This window comes from Chenopodium album, chromosome 26 (assembly GCF_948465745.1).
Source record: "Chenopodium album chromosome 26, dcCheAlbu1.1, whole genome shotgun sequence".
NCBI lineage: Eukaryota > Viridiplantae > Streptophyta > Magnoliopsida > Caryophyllales > Amaranthaceae > Chenopodium > Chenopodium album.
In genome coordinates this window covers 6,453,556-6,473,800 of record NC_137859.1, presented here as the reverse complement: position 1 = coordinate 6,473,800, position 20,245 = coordinate 6,453,556, and the positions used below count along the sequence as shown (strand labels likewise).

At 33.9% G+C, this 20,245-nt stretch overlaps 3 protein-coding genes across 5 annotated transcripts; 2 read left to right on the top strand and 1 right to left on the bottom strand.

The window, feature by feature from the left end:
- Window positions 1-1,282: 1,282 nt before the first annotated feature.
- Window positions 1,283-5,822, top strand: LOC145617586 (disease resistance protein RPS2-like). The gene is made up of 2 exons (XM_081672299.1): window positions 1,283-1,457; window positions 2,848-5,822. The coding sequence occupies exon 2, from the start codon at window positions 2,853-2,855 to the stop codon at window positions 5,307-5,309; it is 2,457 nt and encodes an 818-aa protein (XP_081528425.1). The 5' UTR covers window positions 1,283-1,457; window positions 2,848-2,852; the 3' UTR covers window positions 5,310-5,822.
- A 6,918-nt stretch (window positions 5,823-12,740) lies between these two features.
- Window positions 12,741-16,373, top strand: LOC145618405 (putative disease resistance protein At4g27220). The gene is made up of 2 exons (XM_081673177.1): window positions 12,741-12,794; window positions 14,863-16,373. Exon 2 carries the CDS (start codon window positions 14,875-14,877, stop codon window positions 15,988-15,990), a length of 1,116 nt encoding a protein of 371 aa, XP_081529303.1. The 5' UTR covers window positions 12,741-12,794; window positions 14,863-14,874; the 3' UTR covers window positions 15,991-16,373.
- Window positions 16,374-17,309: 936 nt separating this feature from the next.
- On the bottom strand, window positions 17,310-20,245 carry LOC145617515 (putative disease resistance protein At5g43730). 3 transcript variants are annotated; one of them, XM_081672225.1, is made up of 3 exons: window positions 20,127-20,227; window positions 19,690-19,754; window positions 17,310-18,703 (listed from the first exon to the last, which is right to left on the bottom strand). In XM_081672225.1, exon 3 carries the CDS (start codon window positions 18,685-18,687, stop codon window positions 17,542-17,544), a length of 1,146 nt encoding a protein of 381 aa, XP_081528351.1. In that variant the 5' UTR covers window positions 18,688-18,703; window positions 19,690-19,754; window positions 20,127-20,227; the 3' UTR covers window positions 17,310-17,541. The 3 variants fall into 3 exon arrangements, with proteins under 3 accessions (XP_081528351.1, XP_081528350.1, XP_081528352.1); XM_081672224.1 differs by lacking the exon at window positions 19,690-19,754 and having other exon boundaries at window positions 20,127-20,245; XM_081672226.1 differs by lacking the exon at window positions 20,127-20,227 and having other exon boundaries at window positions 19,690-20,019.

Genomic DNA, 20,245 nt, shown 5'->3' with positions numbered 1-20,245 from the left:
GGGGGTGGTTTTGAGTCGTTTGGGTTAAGAGGGGGGGTGATTTTGGAGTAGTTCGCGCCGCGGGGGTGGTTTTAGGGTTGTGAGTCAAGCTGTGAGATGGGTGGTCTAAAGGTGGCTGCTGTTTGATGTTGGTTGTGGACTTGTGGTGTGGCCGCTGTTGTTGTTGGTGGTCATTTTTTTTATTTACCTCCACTTTCTCTCTCCTACCCTTAATTTACTATACTTTAACCCATTAATTAACCATTATGAAATTTTGTCTTAGAATCCGTGTCAAGCTCAAAGTTGCAACTAATGGTGATAGCTAAAATAGTAGATTTGTTGTTATTTGATTCACTTGTGTCCGTCTTGGCTATCACAAGAGTAGAAATTGTTTTGTACATCTGGCCTATTCGGGTGTATTGTACACCCATGACTATTTGCTCTCATTTCGATGTTTGTTTTTCATTCGATCATCAAATGAAGAGCAAAAACTAACATTAAAATTAGTTGGATGTATGGTACACCTAGGTATATATAACAATCTCTCTCACAAAAGCTCTTTTCATACCCGAGTTGCACCCTTGCCACTTGCCATCAATAAAAAAAGACGCCCACAAAGATTATTAATTGTCAAGCCACTTGAATTGTGACAATGACAAGGCAGCAAATTTAAATAGAGAGAGTTGAATATATAGCCGATTAGGGAAGGCTTGGTGAGTGCGTTTCCACGCTAATCGGCAGTAGTAATCGTAACAAACAGGTTTTCACAAAATAGATTTTAAAACAACTGCAATAATTCTAAAACAAAAAGTGAAAAGCACGTAATTTGATACCAGTACTTTTTTTTTGACAAGGTTTAGACTTTTCTCCATTCTTGTTGATTGTTCTTGACTTCCCCCCACATAAGTCTAGCATTACGAAGAAGTTTCCTCTAAAAACGTACTTCCACCGTTTTTATTTAGTTGACGCGTTTGATTTAAGCCCATATATTAAGGAGAGAAGAGAGAGCGAGAGAGAATAAAAAAAGCAAGTGAGGTAACTTGTAAATGCAAGATAAAAGTTACCCTAAAAGGAAACGTGTCAACTAAAAAAAAAAAAAAAAAAAACTTCCTAAAAATCAATGCGTGTCAACTAAAAAACAGAGGTAGTATATCGAGTAATTTATCCATCTATTTTAAAATGGAGTAGCTTACATCGTTTGACAATACACATTTGTTAGTAAAATAAAATTGCAATTTCCCAAAAAAAAAAACAAAAAACCTTGTCACGGTCGGCAATTTCGTAAGGTGCTTCCAGTAGATCTGCATAATGTTTTCGCAGTTTCTATGAAGTACCAACATAAGCCAAGGCAGGTATAAAAGAGAACATAAAATCCTAAAGTCTCCTCATCAACAAAAAAGAAATCTACACATTATTCCTTTTTTTTAATTTGAAACACACATTAAGCTCCTCATTCTCTTATCGCTGCCAAAATATAGGTCAGTATTTCTTTTCATATTTGTGGTTTCTATATCTTTATAAAATCCTTCGTACGAATACTTATTATTGCGCTCTTTTCATTTTTCGCGGTTTATTGTTATAATCCAACATCAGCTGAGAACTTTTAGTACTCGTCATAATTTAAATAAAACTAGAGCATACCCATACGGAATATATATTTTATGTGACAAAAGTATACTTAGATTTAAAAAGCTAAATATAAAAATAGAAATTTAGTGGAATAGGTAGTTTTTTTTTTTTTTTTTTTTTTTTTTTTTGAAATATGTAATTTTTTATGTTTCTGTTCTGCAAAAATCTACAAAAAAAATAGGTTGTGTAAAATTTTAGAATTAATAGCTTGAAGAGTTGTAATTTAACATTGAAAATTTAAAACTGCAATTTTAGTATATTTGAAAAAAAAGTATATAGAGATAACTAAATCGATCTTTCTGCAAGGTGCTCAAATTCAGCTTAATCGGAATTTATTTATATATAATTCTCACATTTAATGAAAAGAAACTTGACTATTTGAGTTCTGGCTTCTTCTATCTAATAATAATATAGACATATACTGTATGTTTCTAATTTATTCATGAAAAATAAGGACTTAAGAAGTAAAGAGAGTATGTAATATCTTAAAAGTTGAGGCATTTCCAATAGGCAACAAAGGTAAAAAGAAAAAGAAAAAGAAAAAAAAAAGTATTCGTAACGTTTAATGAAGCAAAATTTATGTAATTTGAAAATTAGATAGACAAAAACAGAGAGATTAGACAGACATAAGCACAAACCCCAAAAGAGAATTCATAGACTATATTGTACGAGTAGAATTGAATAAAGTATGTTGTCTATGTACTTGATAAAAATATAAAATCATCACAATTCAATACTGTAATTCATTCTTAGTTATCATCTCCAATTAGTAAATACGAAGTGCTACATGTTGTAATAACACGAAGTGAATAGATGAGTGGGCATTAATTAATTAGTTGCTTGGTTTTACGGAGTATATTTTATTAAAGATAATGATATATATAGCCCTATTTATAAGCATTAAATACACTCCTAAAATATAATTAAATTGAAAATTTATGATAAAATCACAGGTATAATCAACTAATTGTTGGTAATTTATCCTCAAAATTTCTTTTTTATACTTTTTACACATGACCCTTAGGTCTATGTTTATCATTTCCTTTTTAAATACTTTCTCTAAGCTAAGTATATTCGTTAAATATTGTGTCAATTCAAATTAATTTGTTATGATTGTGTATTTGTGTCTATGACTGACTGTAAAATATACTTGGTGTACAATGGATATTTGATGGGTGGGGGGCTATATCACAAATTATGCTACAAATTATATCAATGTAATCATTTTTTTTTTGGCAGATCAAATGGCCGGTAAGATGCATATGAGATTACCTGTAATAGATTCGCTTTTGGCCATGGTGAGGAACTTCCCTGGTATATCATCTAATGGAAAGCGCGGTAGAGCAGTTGAGGCAGTTGATAAGCATTCTGAAATGTGCAGTGTTCATTTTCAACCACAAAATAAACGCAGGAAAGAGCAGACATTCCTGAGTGTTAACTCTAAGTACATTGTGAAGATGATGAATTGGTTAGGAAAAGATGAGATAAACGCCATTGGAATTTATGGCATGGGCGGGATTGGGAAGACCACCCTTGCAAAGCAGCTACACATTCGAGTAAAAGACCAAGAAATCCATGTTACTGCTTGGATCTCTGTTGGAATGGATTTCACTGTATACCAATTACAGCAAAAAATTGCTGATGCTTTTGGGTTTGATCTTCAAAATGATAAAGATGTGACCAGAAGATCGGGCATGATATATGCATTTTTGTCCTGCAAAGACAAGTGCATACTTTTCCTTGATGATTTGTGGGGTGAATTTCGTCGAGAGGAAGTTGGCATTCCAAGAAAATGCAAGCTTGTTGTCATTTCCAGGATGCTGGATGTTTGTCGTATGCTTCGTTGCCAGAAAGTCATTAGGGTCGAACCACTCTCAGAGGAAGAGGGTATGCAGCTCTTTCACTATAGTATGGGAGTGTATGATGGTGTTTCCAAGCAAGAGCTCTCTGTTAGGAACCTTGTAGTTAATGAGTGTGCAGGTCTCCCTCTTGCTGTCATAGCGTTGGCCAACATCATGAAAGGGGCGGTTAATTCTCCTAGATGGGAAGAAATCGTTGAGAGTGTAGATCCCTTTTCAATGGGAAGTACTCAGTTGGAAGATATACTTGGTCAATTGAAGTTGTCTTATAATAGATTGAATAGCGCTAAGCTGCAGCATTGTTTCTTATGTACTGCATTATACCCCAAAGGCTATCCCATCAGTAAAGAAGAGTTGATACGTCTTTGGATTGGGGAGGGGCTCATAGATGAGATGTCATCGTGGCAGGAACAGTACGACATGGGACATACCATATTGAACAAGCTTCTCAATTCTTGTCTGCTTGAATCTTGTCAACATACCGGGATTGTTAGGATGCATGATCTTGTTTGGCGTATGGCTCTTTCCATTGATAGTAATGGCTTAATGGTGAATGATGGCCTACCTTCAAAATTGGAGTTCTCTGGAAGTCTCAAATTTGTTTCATTGATAAATTCGTCAATATCACTGATCCCATCAGATGCTTCCCTCAAATGTGCCAATCTCTCAACCTTAATTTTACAACACCCCTTTGAGGTAATTCCAGAATCATTTTTCTTGAACATGCATGCCCTTCGTGTTCTAAGCCTATCTGATACTCGTATTATTAGATTACCAAGTTCCATCAGTGCCTTGGATGAGCTTCGAGTCCTTGATCTTAGCAGTTGTCAGAAACTGCAACACGTCTGTCCAATAACACAACTTTATAAATTAAGGTTTCTGGACCTTTCTCAGACTGCAGTTGAGGAGGTTCCTCGCTCCCTTGAAATGTTAAATAAGCTCACTGAGCTTGACCTATCCTCTATCACTGAACCAAAAATCCTAGGGGTCTTGCCTGCCCTTTCGAAATTGAAGAAACTATCATGCCATATTTCAGGCATTATTCACGAGCTGCAAGTTTTGGAATCACTGAAAATTCTTGATGCCAAATTTGATAACCTTTTGGACTTGAGTAATTATGTCAGGTCTCAGCACTGGAGAACATTAGAGTGCTTCCATATTCAGGTTGGTTATAGAAAAAGGCTGAAGAGATCATACAGTAGAGCGGTATCTCTCCAAGGCTGTATCTTGAGTGAGCGAGGGAGGGAACAGGTTGCATTTCCAGATGACCTTCTGGAGCTGTATCTTGATAATTGCAGTGGTTTCAGTAGCCTATCTGATATATTGTGTCGCAATAATGCTGAAAATTTTAAACAGCAAGCCGATGTTTTTTCAAGCCTAGTTAAATGCACCATCAGAAGGTGTCATGATGTTGAGAAACTTCTTTCACCAAGCTGTATGCAAAATCTCCCGAGCCTTGAATTATTGAAAGTCGAAGAATGTCACAAATTAAGAGTGCTAATAGTAGAGGAGATCGACAATAATTGCCATTCTGAAGGAAAAGATGCAGTCATTGACCTCCCACAGATAAAACAGTTGGTTCTCACCTCGTTGCCCCAATTGAATAACATCTATAAGGGCCGACTAATTTGTGCTCAACTTTGGTCATTTATAGTTATAGACTGTCCAAATCTGAAGCACCTTCCGTTTTCCAATATGGGTGATGTAAGAGAATTGGTAACTTCTCTTGAATGGATTGAAGGACAGCAGAAATGGTGGGATTCGTTAGAATTGGATGATATGGAATCTAAAGCTTTGCTAACACCGTTTTTCAGATGCATATCTTCCATGGATGTATGCTGAACAAAAGAGTAAAAGTTGTGTGTGATACTTATATTGAAGTATTACATACGAGTATATAATTAGCCATCTTGCTATAATGCTATGGGGTTGTAGGTGTAAGAAATATGACTTATGTATTCTAAATAATGAAACGGCTTATTTGGAAAATGTCAAGAAGTGATAATAGATCACTGTCCTAAAGTCGAATTTGCTCCACACAGTATACACGGACTCGTAGCAATCGACCTTCAAGGTTACACGACTGCAACTCTTCAATGTATGACAAATAGTTAGATTGAAAACACTATGAACAATGCCCAAAATAAGAAACTGTATTTTATGTAACAATTTTTAAAGTAAGATGAGGACAGGCCTGTAGAAGAGGGTTTGCAACCAGCTCTACTGCACGGGGCCCCTAAAATAAGAGGGCCCAATTTTTTTTGTTAGTCCATTAGTCCAAATCAAGAATTATTTGCATTTACTGCATACTGAAAAGACGCTCATCAAGTTGTCTTCTCAATGAAAATCCCACTTCCCAAGTCTCCAACTCTACCTTTCTCGCTGAATGGTTTTGATTTTCAGCAATTTACCTTTAATTATTTGGTTGATTTTTTTTTTTTTTTTTTGTTTAAAAAAAAATAAAAAATAATTCATTATTTACTCGTTATATTTTTTCTGATTCCCAAATTCAATCTCCATCAATGAATTTCATTAGTGTTTTTCTTATTTCTAATTAACAAATCTTCCTTTCTCTCTCTCAACAACTCATAAAATTTCATTATTAGTATAATAATCAGAGTAACGTATCTAGCAAAGTATAATCAGGATGAAGTACTCTTTAACAAATGAGTATTAAGGATGGATTGATACAAATGAGCAGTAAGGATGGATTGATAGGGGAATTGGGTCAATTGCAAAAATCATAAAAGGATGAAGGTTAAAATTCTGAAGTCATACATTAGGCAAGCCTCCCAATTTCAATCAGGTTAATCCTATTTCCAATACTCTCTATGTCCCCTTTTAATAGTCCCTTATGGACAAATTTTAGTCCCAAAATGTTCACCCCATTTGCCTTTTTCCAACAACTATTATTCTATTAATATTAATTTTTGGAAAATTTGATTCTAATTATCCAACCTTTGCGTGGTCTTAGTTTATTAATCCGACATTTCGATTATTCCTCAATTATCTAAGCTTTGGGGGGTGTCTTAGTCTATTAGGCCAAACTGGCCTGCTACTTGTTCTTTAGGTAACTTTTTTTTTTTTTAATTTTAAATTTTTCTAACAACAAAAAAAGGATTTTAAGAAAAAACAAAAAATCAATTACATAGTAATCTAATATTATATAAATAAAGTATGCATTTTTCGAAAGCATTCAACGAGCCACATAAGAAAATGTATTATTTTGACCAATGAAAAATTAGATTAATAATTTATTTTAGAATTAAAAAATTCATTCGCCACCTAAGCAAGAGTGACGAATAAGATTTTAAGAATTTTTCCAAAGAGATAAAAACAACGAATAGTGAATAATTAAAATTTAAATCATTTTAAAAACTAATAATTATCTTTTTTACATTTATGGATGCAAATTTTTAATCGCAAATATCTTTGATCCTAGCAAGCATTATAAAAATTAGATATTAATGTACTCATTGAAACGATAAAACTAAATCTCATATGTTTGTCCTTATATAGAGAGAGACATTAGAAGATTCCTCAATATTTAATGGTTAAAATATTTAAATGAGGATAACATTTTGATACAGAACGATAACAAACGCATATGCAAAGTACTTATTTTTACCAATAAAAAATGTCATTTATTTTTGATTTAAAAAATTAAATTGTCACCTTAAGCAAAACTAATGAATAAGGTTTGAGATTTTAAATTCAAGTGCCACGTAAAATAAATAAAACTATGAAAAATAACTTTAGTGTTAAAATAATAATAATAAAAAAAAAAAAAAAAAACTATCTTATGATATTTGGAATTTTATCCAGATATCTAAAGAATGATCTTCGTAAATATACAAAATCTTAATTTATAAAAGAGAAGTTATTGCATGCGAATGCCTGCACGCAAAAATCCGTGCGGCTAGCTTGGCTGATATGTTTTACTTATTGGCATATATGTTTCACGTGTTAGTTGATATGTTTTATTTGTTGACTGATATGATTTTTGTGTTGGCTAACATATATTTTTTTTTTGTTGGCTGATTTGTCTTTTTTTCCCCTTTATTTGCTGATATCAGACATCATTTGGCTTATATGTTTTTTTAGTTGACTGATATATTTATTTTGTTGGCTGATATATATAATTTAATCGTTAGCTTATATGTTTCATTTTATTGACTTATATATTTATTTTATTGGCTTACTTGTTGCTTTTGTTTGTTGATTTCATATTTTTGTTAGCAGATATGCTTCTTTTGTTGGCTGATATGTTCCTTTTACTGGCTTTTTTTTTTTTTTTTTTTTTTTTGCCGATGTATTCCTCTTGTTGGCTGATATAGATTTTTTGTTGGATGATATATTCCTTTTATTGGCTGATACGTTTTTATTAATGTCCTTAATGTTGACTGATAGCAAACATTAATTGGCCTATATGCAATATTTGTTGGTTGATATAGATGTTTTGTTGGCTAACATCAATTGACTAATTTATACTCCCTCCGTACCGTTTTGATAGTTCCTTATGGGTAAATTTTAGTCCCAAAATGTTTATCCCATTTGTTTTTTCCAACAACCATTAATATTAATTTTTTACCAAAATTTTCTACAATTTACAACAATACATGTACAAATTTAAATTTCCTATGCAACTTTTGTTTTCCTATGTACTTTTATTACTTTTTCTCTCTACTTTTTTGCATACCCAATGTCAATTTACTTTTTCAAAATACTTTAACTATTCTTATATGTGTTTATTAACTCTCGTGAATAATGTCTATAAGGGACTATCAAAAGGGGACGGAGGAGTATGCATTATATGCATTATTATCAAAAAAAAACAATGACTTTAATGATATGGGAAAGAAGCAAATTTTGACTTCTAATGCTTAACCTTGAAGAAAGGAAGAGGTGAACAAAACTATCATCAGCAAATAGAATACACGGAATATTAAGTGATTGCCGGTCCAGCTTGAAACTTAAACCTTATTTACAATTAAAACTTTCTAGCTAGAGTTTCCTAATGAGCATTTCCATGAAATTAATGAGAAGATGACATGAAAGGGGTTACCCCCCGCCCCCTCCTTTTGGTCCCCTAGTCTAAGACATCTAGATGGTTTGAGCTATTTCGTTGGTTAATTTCTTAGTTTTATTTTAGGAAAATTGGATTTTTACCACCTTTAAATAACGACTTTATTGAATTTATTACCTCAAAAAAAAAAAAATTTACTTTACCACCTCATAAAAAAAAATAAAACATCAATTTTACCACCAATCACCTCCAACTAACGGATTCCGTCCATAAATCCGTTAGTGGGGCCTACCTTGCACACGTGTCGCCATATTATTGGGTAAGTTTTTTTTTAAAAAAAAATTTAAAAAAAATAAAAAAATCCCCATCAATCAACCGGTGTTGCTGCCACCGTTGAGACCCCAACCGCCGGACCGGCTACGACCAGCACCACCACCTAACCGGTACGACCAGCCCCCGCCACCTAACCGTTACTAGGCCTGTATAAAACTATCCGAGAATCCGAAAATCCGATAATCCGATCCGCAACCGATCCGAATTTTTGGATATCCGATCCGAGTTTTCATTTCGGATCGGATATCCGATCCGAAAAAGCGGATATCGGATGCGGATTTGGATATTAATTTTCATGATATCGGATATCTGATATCCGAAAGATATCCGAAATATAAAGCCTAAAATAATGAAATATATATAAAATTTTTAAATTGTTCATATAAAACTAACCCTGTATTATTAACTTATTGTAATATTCTTAATATATTTGATGATAATATTAATTGCAAAAGGAATACTATTTTTGTTAAAATATTTTGTACAACTTAGCGATAAAAAAACGGAAAAATTAGTGAAATTTAGAAAGTAATCATAACAATTTTACTTAATATTGGATAATGGATATCCAAAGCATCCGATCCGAAAATTTTTCAATCTATGAATATTATTTAATGTATTTTTTAATCTATGAATATTATTTAATGAATCCGATCATTACTTTCATTTTTCAATCTATGAATATTATTTAATGTATTCTTTTTCCTCATTTTGTTACTCCCTCCATGTTTTTTTTAAGTGTTACAGTTTGACCGGCACATAGTTTTAGGCAATTTAATTGACTTAAATAAAATAAGAGGTAAGTGGGGTGGTTGGAGACTTGGAGTATTAAAAAATTGTAAAAGAAAGATATTGGGGTTAATAATTTATTGAAAAGTAATGAATGTGAGAGGAAAAATATAATAAAAAAATAGTAGTGAGTTTGGGTGGGGTCCATGAGAGGAGAGAGATATAATATTTTTAATGTAGTTTTTTGCCAAAAAGGAAGTGTAACACTTAAAAAAATACGGCCAAAAATGGAAAGTGTAACACTTAAAAAACACGGAGGGATTATGAAAGAAGCGAGTATTTCTATCACGTCACCTTGAGATAATTAGTTTTTTTTTTTTTGCTAAAATTACCCAATATTTTTGTCCAAACAAGAGAAGTTTTTCCAATTGAGGAAACATTTAATTGATGTGACTTAACTAAAACGCGGCTAAGGGCCTGTTCTCATACGTTGAAATTCAGTACAGTTTAGTTCAGCTCAACTCCTAATTTCCTGCTCTTATAAAATATTCAGTTCAATTCAGTTCAACTGAGTTCAATAAATGAGAACAGGCCCTAATTCTAGACTTTTAACTTTTACGCTTTGTTTGGATAGCAAAAAAGGAAAGAAAGGAAGGGGAGGGAAAAAGGAGGAAGGGAAGGGAAAAGAAAGGAAGGGGGAATTAAGCTCCATTTTTCCTCCAAATCTCTCCAAATTTAAAGAGATTATGCTTATTAAAGAGAAAGGGAAAATAAATCTCTCCCTCTCCTTCCCCTTCCTTCCCCCAATCTTTTACCCAAACAAGAGAATTTGTCTCCCTCCCTTCCCCTTCTCTTCTTTTCCTTACATTTCTTTCTATCCAAACAAAGTGTTAATCTGCAACCGTTGGTAGTTAGATATGACCTTTTGTATATGGTAGCTATATCCAACGGCTGCAGATTAAAATATAGGTGGCTACTTTTGTATTCCGTTGGATTGATTCCTTCAATATGGAAATATTTATGGTTGTACGTAAAATATAAAGAGAAGCTGTTGTTATACTTTTGTTTCAAATCAGTTTATTTGCAACCTTTTTTTTTTTTTTTTGAGGGAAAGTTTATCTGCAATCTATATGTATGTCTCAATTTCAAATTTGAGATGATTATAGTTATCAATTTAAGATGTTCAATTTCTTTTAAAAAAGATGTTTAATACATCCCCGTTCTAATAATACTACAACAATTGGATTTTTACACTATTAATCATGCTTGTTTGACCACATATTATGATTTATAAGTAAAATATAGTCATGTGAGATCTTGTTAAATTCGTCTCGTAAAAAACTTTCACAATATCAACTTTTTATAATTTTTGCTCTTATATAATTATAGATTTTAGTATATAAAATATGATTTGGGATGCGTAATTTTATCCTTGTAATATTTATGAAGCGAAAAAATATTTCATAATATCAGATTGATTATAAAATGTCATTTCTTTTAAAGAAAAAAAAAATCATTTATACATTTATGTAAAGAAAAAAAAAATCAAATTTGACTCATGGTAGACTACTACTCGCACTAGTGAGCTAGAAATACTTAACACTAGTTTCTACCAAAAATCAGTAATACGTAGTAAAAGAGATTAATAACTACTACCTCCGTCCCTTTTTGATAGTCCCTTATGGGTATTTTTCACGGCAATTAATAAACACAAATAAGAATAGTAAAAGTAAATTGAAAAGGTAAATTACTATTGGGTGTGCAAAAAAGTAGAGAGAGAAAGTAATAAAAGTACATAGGAAAACAAAATTTACATGGGAAATTTAAATTTGCACAAGTATTGTTGCAAATTAGAGGGAATTTTAGTAAAAAATTAATATTAATGGTTGTTGGAGAAAGGAAATGGGATCTTTGGGACTAAAATTTGCCCATAAGAGACTATTAGAAGGAGGGAGTATAATAAAATTCATAAAGTAAAGCAAAAGTCAACTTTTCTTTTTTTTTTTTTTAAAAAAAAAAGTCAAATTATCAACACCTCAAAAAAATAATAAAAAAAAGTCAAATTATCAACTCCCACCTTTCGTTTTAATTTACTTCAAATCCAGTGTTTAAATCACCAATCGTCATCCACCATTGTCGTCTTCTTCGTTATCATCGTCTTGGACTCACAAATATTTGGGTGCGGGTGCCCGCATACCCGCACACAATAGTTTGTGCAATAATATTAAATCGCAAGTACTAAATGCAGCACAAAATAACCTAAATGCAGAAATTAATTAATAATGTGAAAATAATAAAATGACTAAAATACCCTTTTCCAAATAAAAACTGATTTTCCATTTCACCAGGCTTTTTGTTTTTACATTTTTTATTTTGCAATTCATTATACTCGCCAATTTTTTTCATTTCATTCACAATTTCAGCCACCATTTTTTTTTTTTCCCAATTCATTTCATTCCATCGTTTCCTTTACAATTCTTCAATCTAATAAGCCCTAGAGACGAAGAAGTCGTTCACCGCTTATAAACCATCCAGTCTTAGGTTTTTTTTCGTTTTATTTGTTTGTTGAATTGTTATAATTTTTCATTATAAGTACCCCGACTTTGTTTTTCGGGGGTACTAGAGACCCCCGGAAATCTTAGCCGGGGGGTACCAAAGACCCCCGGAAATCCTAGCCGGGGGGTACTTGAGACCCCCGGAAATCCTAACCGGGGGTACTTGAGACCCCCGGAAATTGTATAAGGGGATGCTAGAGACCTTCAAAAATCTTAGCCGTATAAGATGGAAATTTTATGTTGTTTGATTGTTCATCTATTACAGCACATAATTTTCATACCTCAAAAAAATGTCGTAGTGCATTTCATTATAGTCTAGGAATTTGTTTAATATTGAATACTCTGTATTAAATAGGATACAAGATTGAATACGTTAGAATATGGTTGTAAATTAAACAGTTGGAATGATTGATTTAATTTTAATCATTTAAAAAAGTGTAAAGGATTAAGTTAAAACAAGGACAAAATTAGAATATAATTTTTTTAAAAAAATAACTTATTCTGTATTTAGGTAAAATTGTCCAGCATTTAGTACTCCCCTATTAAATACTCATACATAACCGGGAGACAAACACTAAAGTCCCTCTCTCTTGAAAATAAAGTTATTTTCCTCACTTCTCTCTCTCTCAAAACCAAACTTCGATTTTTAGCGCGTTCATTTGAGCTGTGTCTCTCAACTTTCAGGTACCTAAATATTTTCGTAATCTTCTTTTACATTGCGTATTTAATCATTTGTGTATAACTTGTACTCCGACTTATCTTGTTTCTTGCTTTGAATTTCAATTGTTGAGTGTATTTTATTTTGATTATATTCTTATGTCATTTACCACAAATTTAATGGCTAATTTATATATTGGAGTTGTTGATCTTCTTGATTAATTTTCCGTCGACTTTAGGTGAGTAAGGAGTGTTAGTAACAATTATTTGATGATTTGAATTGAAATTCCCTCTGTTGGTGATTTAATCGTCGGATCTAGGTGAGTTAGTGTATCGGTAATCACCGAGTTGATCCGGAGTTCTAACACGTGTAGTATCGTTTAGTTGCTTGAGTTAACCCGGAATGTTGATTGAAGAAGTTTAGGTCAGTTATTGGAGTTGAGATCAACCTAGGATGTTAATCAAACAAGTCTAGGATCTGCACAACCTTGTCAACCAGGAATATCACCGGAAAGGTTGAACCAGTAATATCCTGTTAGACGAATTGCCTTACAAGTTTAGGTAAAATAGAATCAGCAAAGTGGCAGGATTATCTGCCAGAAAATCAACAAGCTTGTATGTTTTGTAAGCCCATCCATTACGTCTTTTAATTAGGCTACTAGCTGTTGGAAATTGGAATGATCCTGGTTCAAATGAAGCATAGTATTACGTTCCATTCTGGGAATTTCCAGAGATCAAGTTGCCTACATTTGATTTCTGATTAATTTCTAAGATTCAGATATTGTAGTAGGTAAGCTTAGGAAAACCAAGTTGAGGAAAGCCCTAAAAACTGTGAGGAAGTGGGTTTAAGAGATTGTTGTTTCATGTATTGATTTTTGGTATCCCGTTTGATGCATCAGAATCACCAATTAAAGAAAAGGTTAACAAGTTTACCTATCAAATCATCATCCTTCACTGCTACTTGGGGTAAATCTTGACCTTTGTTACTCAAATTATTCTCTTGTGGGTTGATTAGAAAATCTGCGGTCAAGTTTAAGCTCTTGAACATACTACTCAAGGGCTAAGGGGAAAAGGGTGCTAGTAGTGTTAAGTGGCCGAGCATGGTGGTTTAATGATAGTTTTTGATAAGTGATAGCTCTGATTGTGTTTATGACCGTGGGATGGAGGTGTTGATGTTGTGAAAGATAGGTGGGGGTTGAGCTGACAGTGGTGGTGGTGGGGGGAATGAGGTTTCCTTTTCCTTTTTTACTCTAACCAAACAAGATAGGTAACACTAAGCCAAAGGTGTTCTCTTTCTTACTCCTTTTCCTTTCCATTTCAATTGAACTGCATATCATCTAAATTTTGTGAGTTTTTTATAAAAATAAATTTGGATGACGTTTATAATAATTTGTAGGTCTTTCATGTTTTCCAAGAAAAAGACAAAGAAAGAAGGATTTTATCCTTTTGATCACCCAATTGTTATTAGGTCTGTTTGTAGATAAGTTTCTTTATTACTCTGTTTTTTAGTGTTGCAATTATACCAAAGGTATTGTTGGGCAGAAGGCTGGGCCATTTTTTTTAAATGACATGCGCTTGATGCATGTTCAAATTTAAGGATCTAAAATATTTATCATTTTTTGGCTTTGGAGTTTGGATTATAACAAAACGTTATGTTCTTTGAACTTCTTTCTTATTGTTGTTAAATAGCAAATAGTCAAATACAAAAGTCGGTCAATTGGAGACAATTTTGGTGCTATTGTAGGTATAAGTTTGCGCACCTCCTCATTATCTTCAGAGTGATTAGAGTAGTGTTGAAATGGACTATTGATTATTTGTAATCTTGACTAGAGTGTTGTAATTTATCAGGTATAATGAAGGCATAATTGGAGTTATCATTGAAAAGGGAATTAAGTTATAGGGGGAAAAATTTAGTTTTGCTGTGTTTGGGAGAGGCCTCTCAATATTATTTTTTACATAATTACATCTTTGGTAGTTCTCATATCAATAATCATATTCACCTTCTTCCTTTCGTTTCTGCCCAATATTCTAGTTTATTAAACATCCATAGGAAATCCTATACATATAGTGTCTTAATATGGTGATTTTTGTACAGGAAGTCTTTCCTATGGATGCCAAAGCTGTTGTTGGGGCAATTCTGGCCCTTTTCACCTATTTTACTAGGGTACCCAGTCTTGATGATAGAAAAAGAATTCTAAAGGGTAAACTGGAATATCTGAGAGCCCAAATAGATGACATAGAGAATATTGAAAGAGCACCTTTTTCTGCTAGGGTTCAGAGAGGCAGGAAAAGAAAGAGAGAAAGCGATCTATGCACCTGGGTGGATGAGGGCCGGGAGCTTTTGAAGGCAGCAGAAACCTTATATACACAGGCCAAAGGATATAGGAACCTCCTTACGAGTACAAAGAAGAGAAAGGTTATTGACAAAGTGGTTGACGCACTTGCAATCCATGAAAAGAAGGGTGATATTCTATATATGCATGCCTTTCCTGACGAACAAGGTCGATATCATGGTAATTACATACCAGTCAAGAAGATCATTGGAGAAACAGCGTTAAATACTTTGGAAAAACTCCAGCATTTATTGGAAGATGCTAAGATTGGACGGATTGTTATTCATGGGAGAGAGGGAATTGGCAAGACCTTGTTCATGAAACACCTAAATAACTTTGCATTAAAATGTGTTGAGAGGTTTGATTGTGTTTTCTGGGTTAGCTCTCCTGAACAGTTCAGCATCAGGCATGTGCAAGATGCTGTTGCTGCTGCTGTAGAATGTAATCTTCCTAGTGGTGATGATTTGAATGTGAGGGCTAGCAAACTGTCAAACACACTTGCAGGCCTGGGAAATTTTTTGCTTTTCTTAGATGGTGTGCCTGAAGCAGATTTTTCTTTGGACCAAATTGGAATTCTAGTCCCTGTAGAAGGCAGTGAGTGCAAATTGATATTAACTACTAGCTCTACCTTGGGGTGTAGAATTTTGGATGGTTTTGGAACAATTGAACTTAATTGTCTTCCAGAAAAAGAAGCATTAGAGTTATTCGTTCATGAAGCAGGTATTGACATGAGATGTGTTACTTTGCTCGATAACATTCCTAGGTCGCTTGCAAAGAGGTGTTGTGGGGTACCACGTATGATTGTTAACTCAGCTTCTCGCATGTGGGACACTGATGACATCCGTGAATGGAGACATGCTCTGTTTGAATCAGGAAATTTTGAGAAATGAAGTAGAATTGTGACAATGTACGAGAATGAAATGCCAGCATTCTTTTCTTGATTGCTCTCGAGTCTCAAGTGAGGCAGCATCTTACTGCCTTAAGGCTGAAGACACGAGGAGTGGGCTAGTACATTAGGAGTCATCAGATCAGATGAGTTCGTTTCGCTGCTTCCTTTAGTACTCGAGTGGAGTAATGAGATAATTAGGAGTGAAAATGTAATGTAAATAATGTTCTCATAGAGACATAGAGTCATAGGCTGCCAGGACGAACAAAAGGACCTGCTGGGCCTGCTGGCCATTATATGTATTGGAAAGTTAGTATATATTTTGACTTTCCTGCTGCAGTGTAAATCGTTTATAATGGAAGAAGCGAGTGTTAATTTTTTTGTTTCTTTTGGTGAAGGAGATTCTTCTTTCTTTCTTTTTTACCCTTTTTGAGCAAGAAAGCGAGTAGTGTACTAACGCCAAATTTATTATCGGGATTCAACGAAATTAGCATGTAACATTGAAGAACGTATCTCCAAGCTGTAAGCTATAGCTAACCTTACTAGAATCATTTTTAATGATGTGTCTGTTGATCCTTAGCACTTTAAGGTTGACTTTTGGGCTTGGATGCTCCAGGAACAACCTGATATCATGAGTATACAGGACTTTCATTTTATGAAAGATTTCCGCTAATGATACCTTAATGACAGATTCCGACTAATGACACCTTAATGATGGATTTCGGCTAATGACATACAGGAGGACAAGTACCTTCATTTTGACTTTTTTAGCAGATTCATTTTGTTTAAGAATGGCACCTTAAGTTTTCGATGTTTGACTTTTATTTACCCTCTATATTTGTGCGCATATTCACGCTCACAAATTTGCCAAACAAGGTATTTATGACAAACAGGGTATTTCTGACAATTTTGCCAATTTAGTATTTGCGCTCACAATTTTTCTTTATCTATTTTAAAAGTGATGGCTGCATTATAGTTGACTGCATGGCTGTTGGTATGTTTTTGGGCCATGAGCCCATGATAAGGATTTGATTACTGCATGTCAGGATTGTTAGCATAAAGGCAAGATAACTTCTGAAAGCAACACCAAGGCAACAAATTTGATATGTTACTGAATGTACAACATTCTAAAAAAGACGGAGTATTCATTTGTATAACAGACTTAAGAGTCAAGCTGTCAAGGTCACTGATTAGTGATCACACAGGTGACTTGGTTGCCACATTGACATTGTAATTAAAACTAAACACACCACAACAGTAGTAGTACATACTCCAGGCCTCCAGAGTATCACTGGTGATAAATCTTTAGGAGAGAAACTTAGGTGCATAAAAACCGGTAACTCTTTTCACTTCATAGTTCATATTCTCTCGTGATCAAATGTAACCAGCAACGAGCTGCTCTTTACAAGGTTTCCTACATTGCTACTGCAGATTGTTACTGCAATATCAACTATCAAGTGAAAGTGATTTAACTATATATAAGCTACAAATATTTACAGTAACCCTCAACTCAGGTCCTCTTTATTCTAATTTTGTAGAGTACACCAAATATGGTCTAATACGGAAGTTTGTCACCCTTCTCAAGGTTCCTAAGCTCAAAATGTGCATTTCTCCATTCACAAGGGTCTTCAATGCCACACATATGAGTAGCTATGTCTACAATCCTGCGTGGCACCCCATGACACATCTTTGCAAGCGAGCTAGAAGTAGAAGTCATGCTGATTCTTGCTTCTTTTCTGAACAATTGGGATGCTTCTATATCTGAGAGACTATCAATTTTAACTGTTCTACAACAGTCCAGTATTTTAGAAACACAATTAGACCTTGTAGTTATAACTAGCTTGCTCTTACTTCCTTTTGCAGGGACTGGAATTCCTATCTGAACCAGGGGAAGTTGTACTTCTGGTATGTCATCTAGGTAAATCACAAAACTTCCAAGACCTGCAAGCGTATCTGACAGTTTTTTAGCCCTTAAATTTAAGTCACCGTTGTAGGGAAGATTACACTTCACTGCAGCAGCGACAGCATCTTGTACATGCCTGATGCTGAACTGATGAGGACAAGTGATCCAGAAACTGTAATCAAATCTCTCAACCCATTTCAATGCAGAATTATGCAGGTGCTTCATCAGAAAGGTCTTGCCAATTCCTTCTATCCCTTGAATAGCAATCCTTCCAACATTATCATCCATCAACATAGCTTGAAGTTGTTGTAGACCATCTGAAGCTACTTGCCCCAATAAATCTCCCACTGGTATATGATTACCACGATCAGGACCTCGCACATCAAACAAGCCACATCCCAAAAGGATATCAGCCTCTTTTTCATGAGCTGACAGTGTCTCATTCAACTTGTGAACGTCTACCAGCTTTGCACAACGTTGAAAAGAGATGCTACCTTGCCCACATTTTCTTTTCTTCTCTGAAAGTACTTGATCGCCATCTCCTAATAACTTTCTCGCTTTCTGCTCAAGCGAATGACCCTTAGACACCCAGATCAAGAGGTCATCATCCCTTTTTCTCTTCTTGCCTTGCCGAGTAGAAGCAGAAAGCAATGCTCCTTCAACGTCCTGTATCTTGGCGCTTAAGAAGTCAGTTTTTCCCTCAAGAATTCGCATTCCCTCATCAAGTCCTACTGCCCTGACTAAGGTATCCAGAAAGCTAAAAGTTTCATAGAGAACAGCAAAGGGATCCATAGTCATGACTGATGACTACTTCCTGTTTCAGATTTGTCAGTCAGATTTCAATACCCTCAAGACACAATCATAAGCATGCCAAGTAATAGTAAAAAGGCAGTTGACCCTACACACTACTACTCAAAAAAATAAATAATAATAATAATAAAATAAATAAATATGGAGTAAATTATAGATAAAAATATGAATAAGAATCAGATGAATAAACATTCAATCAATAAATGTCAGTTTAAATTAATAAAATTCAGAATTTAATCAGAAAAAAATAATTTTTGAAACTTTATCATATACTTCTTACGTCATTGATTCGAAGTACATTAGATTTAATCGTTGTAAAGAGAATTCAATTAAGTAAAATGAAGGGAAAAGAAAATTATATGGAGTACTTTTCACATCAAACACAATTTTAATATCATACAGCTTTTTTTATTGAAGGACTTTTAATATCAATGTTTGCATACGAAAAATTTACCAAAAATAAAAAATATACAATAATACTACATCCGTTTCGCATTATCTACAACAAATTCTATTTAGGGAAGCTTCACATTATGTGCAACAAAAAAAAAGTTTCCTCTTTTAGTAAATTTTTCTGTGTAAAATTACCACCATACCCTTACTAAATTACACTTAACTTTTTTTTTTTGAGGAAAAAATTGCACTTAACTTTAATAAACAACATATTAACTCTTTAACCCAAATTAATTTATCCATAATTAAAAATAAAAAAAAAAAATCCTAACCCACATTCTCTCTCCTCCCTCACAAGTCACAACCATATCCACCACCACCATCACCATTTTTTCTCTCTCCTCCCTATAAAGCACCACCAGCACCAACCTTTATCTCTCATTCTCTCTTCTTGCACAACCAACGCACCACCACCACCACCCAAATCCACCACACAACCGACCATTCCACCGCACCACCACCACACCAGGCCATCTCTTCTCTTTGTTCTCTCTCTTATATCTTCTCTCTTATCCACCGCACCACCGAATATTTTACCTCGCAAGTTCGCCGCCGCCGGCTCTTTTCCCCTTATCAAAGTCGTTGCCGCCGCCTCTTTTCCCCTTTTCAAAGTGAAACGGAGGTAGTATAAAAATTCAAACTTCCATTCTCTGCTGTTCGTTAATCAAATAATAATCCCAATAATAAAATCGTACCTTGATAAACAAAAACACTAAAGCAGCAAACTTTGAGCATCTAACAATGGGGAATTCAAGCAGTACCACTAATAATTTTTTTTTTTTTTTTTTTTTTTGAAAAAACTACTACTACTAAATATTATTATAATAATCATAAAAATAATAATAATATATAAATAAATAATACAGTAATAATTACTGAACTGAAGCAGCTTAATCAACAAAAAATTGGATGTATTGATATTAAAATAAATTGTTTCATAAAAAATATTAAAAACAAAAAACAGTACTGGGTACCTTTCAAAAATGGTGGGCGCACTGAGCAAAGCCTGTGATGAAAGTGAGGAGGAAAGAGAAAGCCAATTTGCCAGGGCTGGTTTCACACCTTTTTTTTTTTTGAGAGAGAGCTAGTTTCT

Coding starts and splice junctions, on each gene's coding strand:
- LOC145617515 (XM_081672224.1), bottom strand. CDS start 18,687: ATGACTATGGATCCCTTTGCTGTTCTCTATGAAACTTTTAGCTTTCTG.
- LOC145618405 (XM_081673177.1), top strand. CDS start 14,875: ATGGATGCCAAAGCTGTTGTTGGGGCAATTCTGGCCCTTTTCACCTAT.
- LOC145617586 (XM_081672299.1), top strand. CDS start 2,853: ATGGCCGGTAAGATGCATATGAGATTACCTGTAATAGATTCGCTTTTG.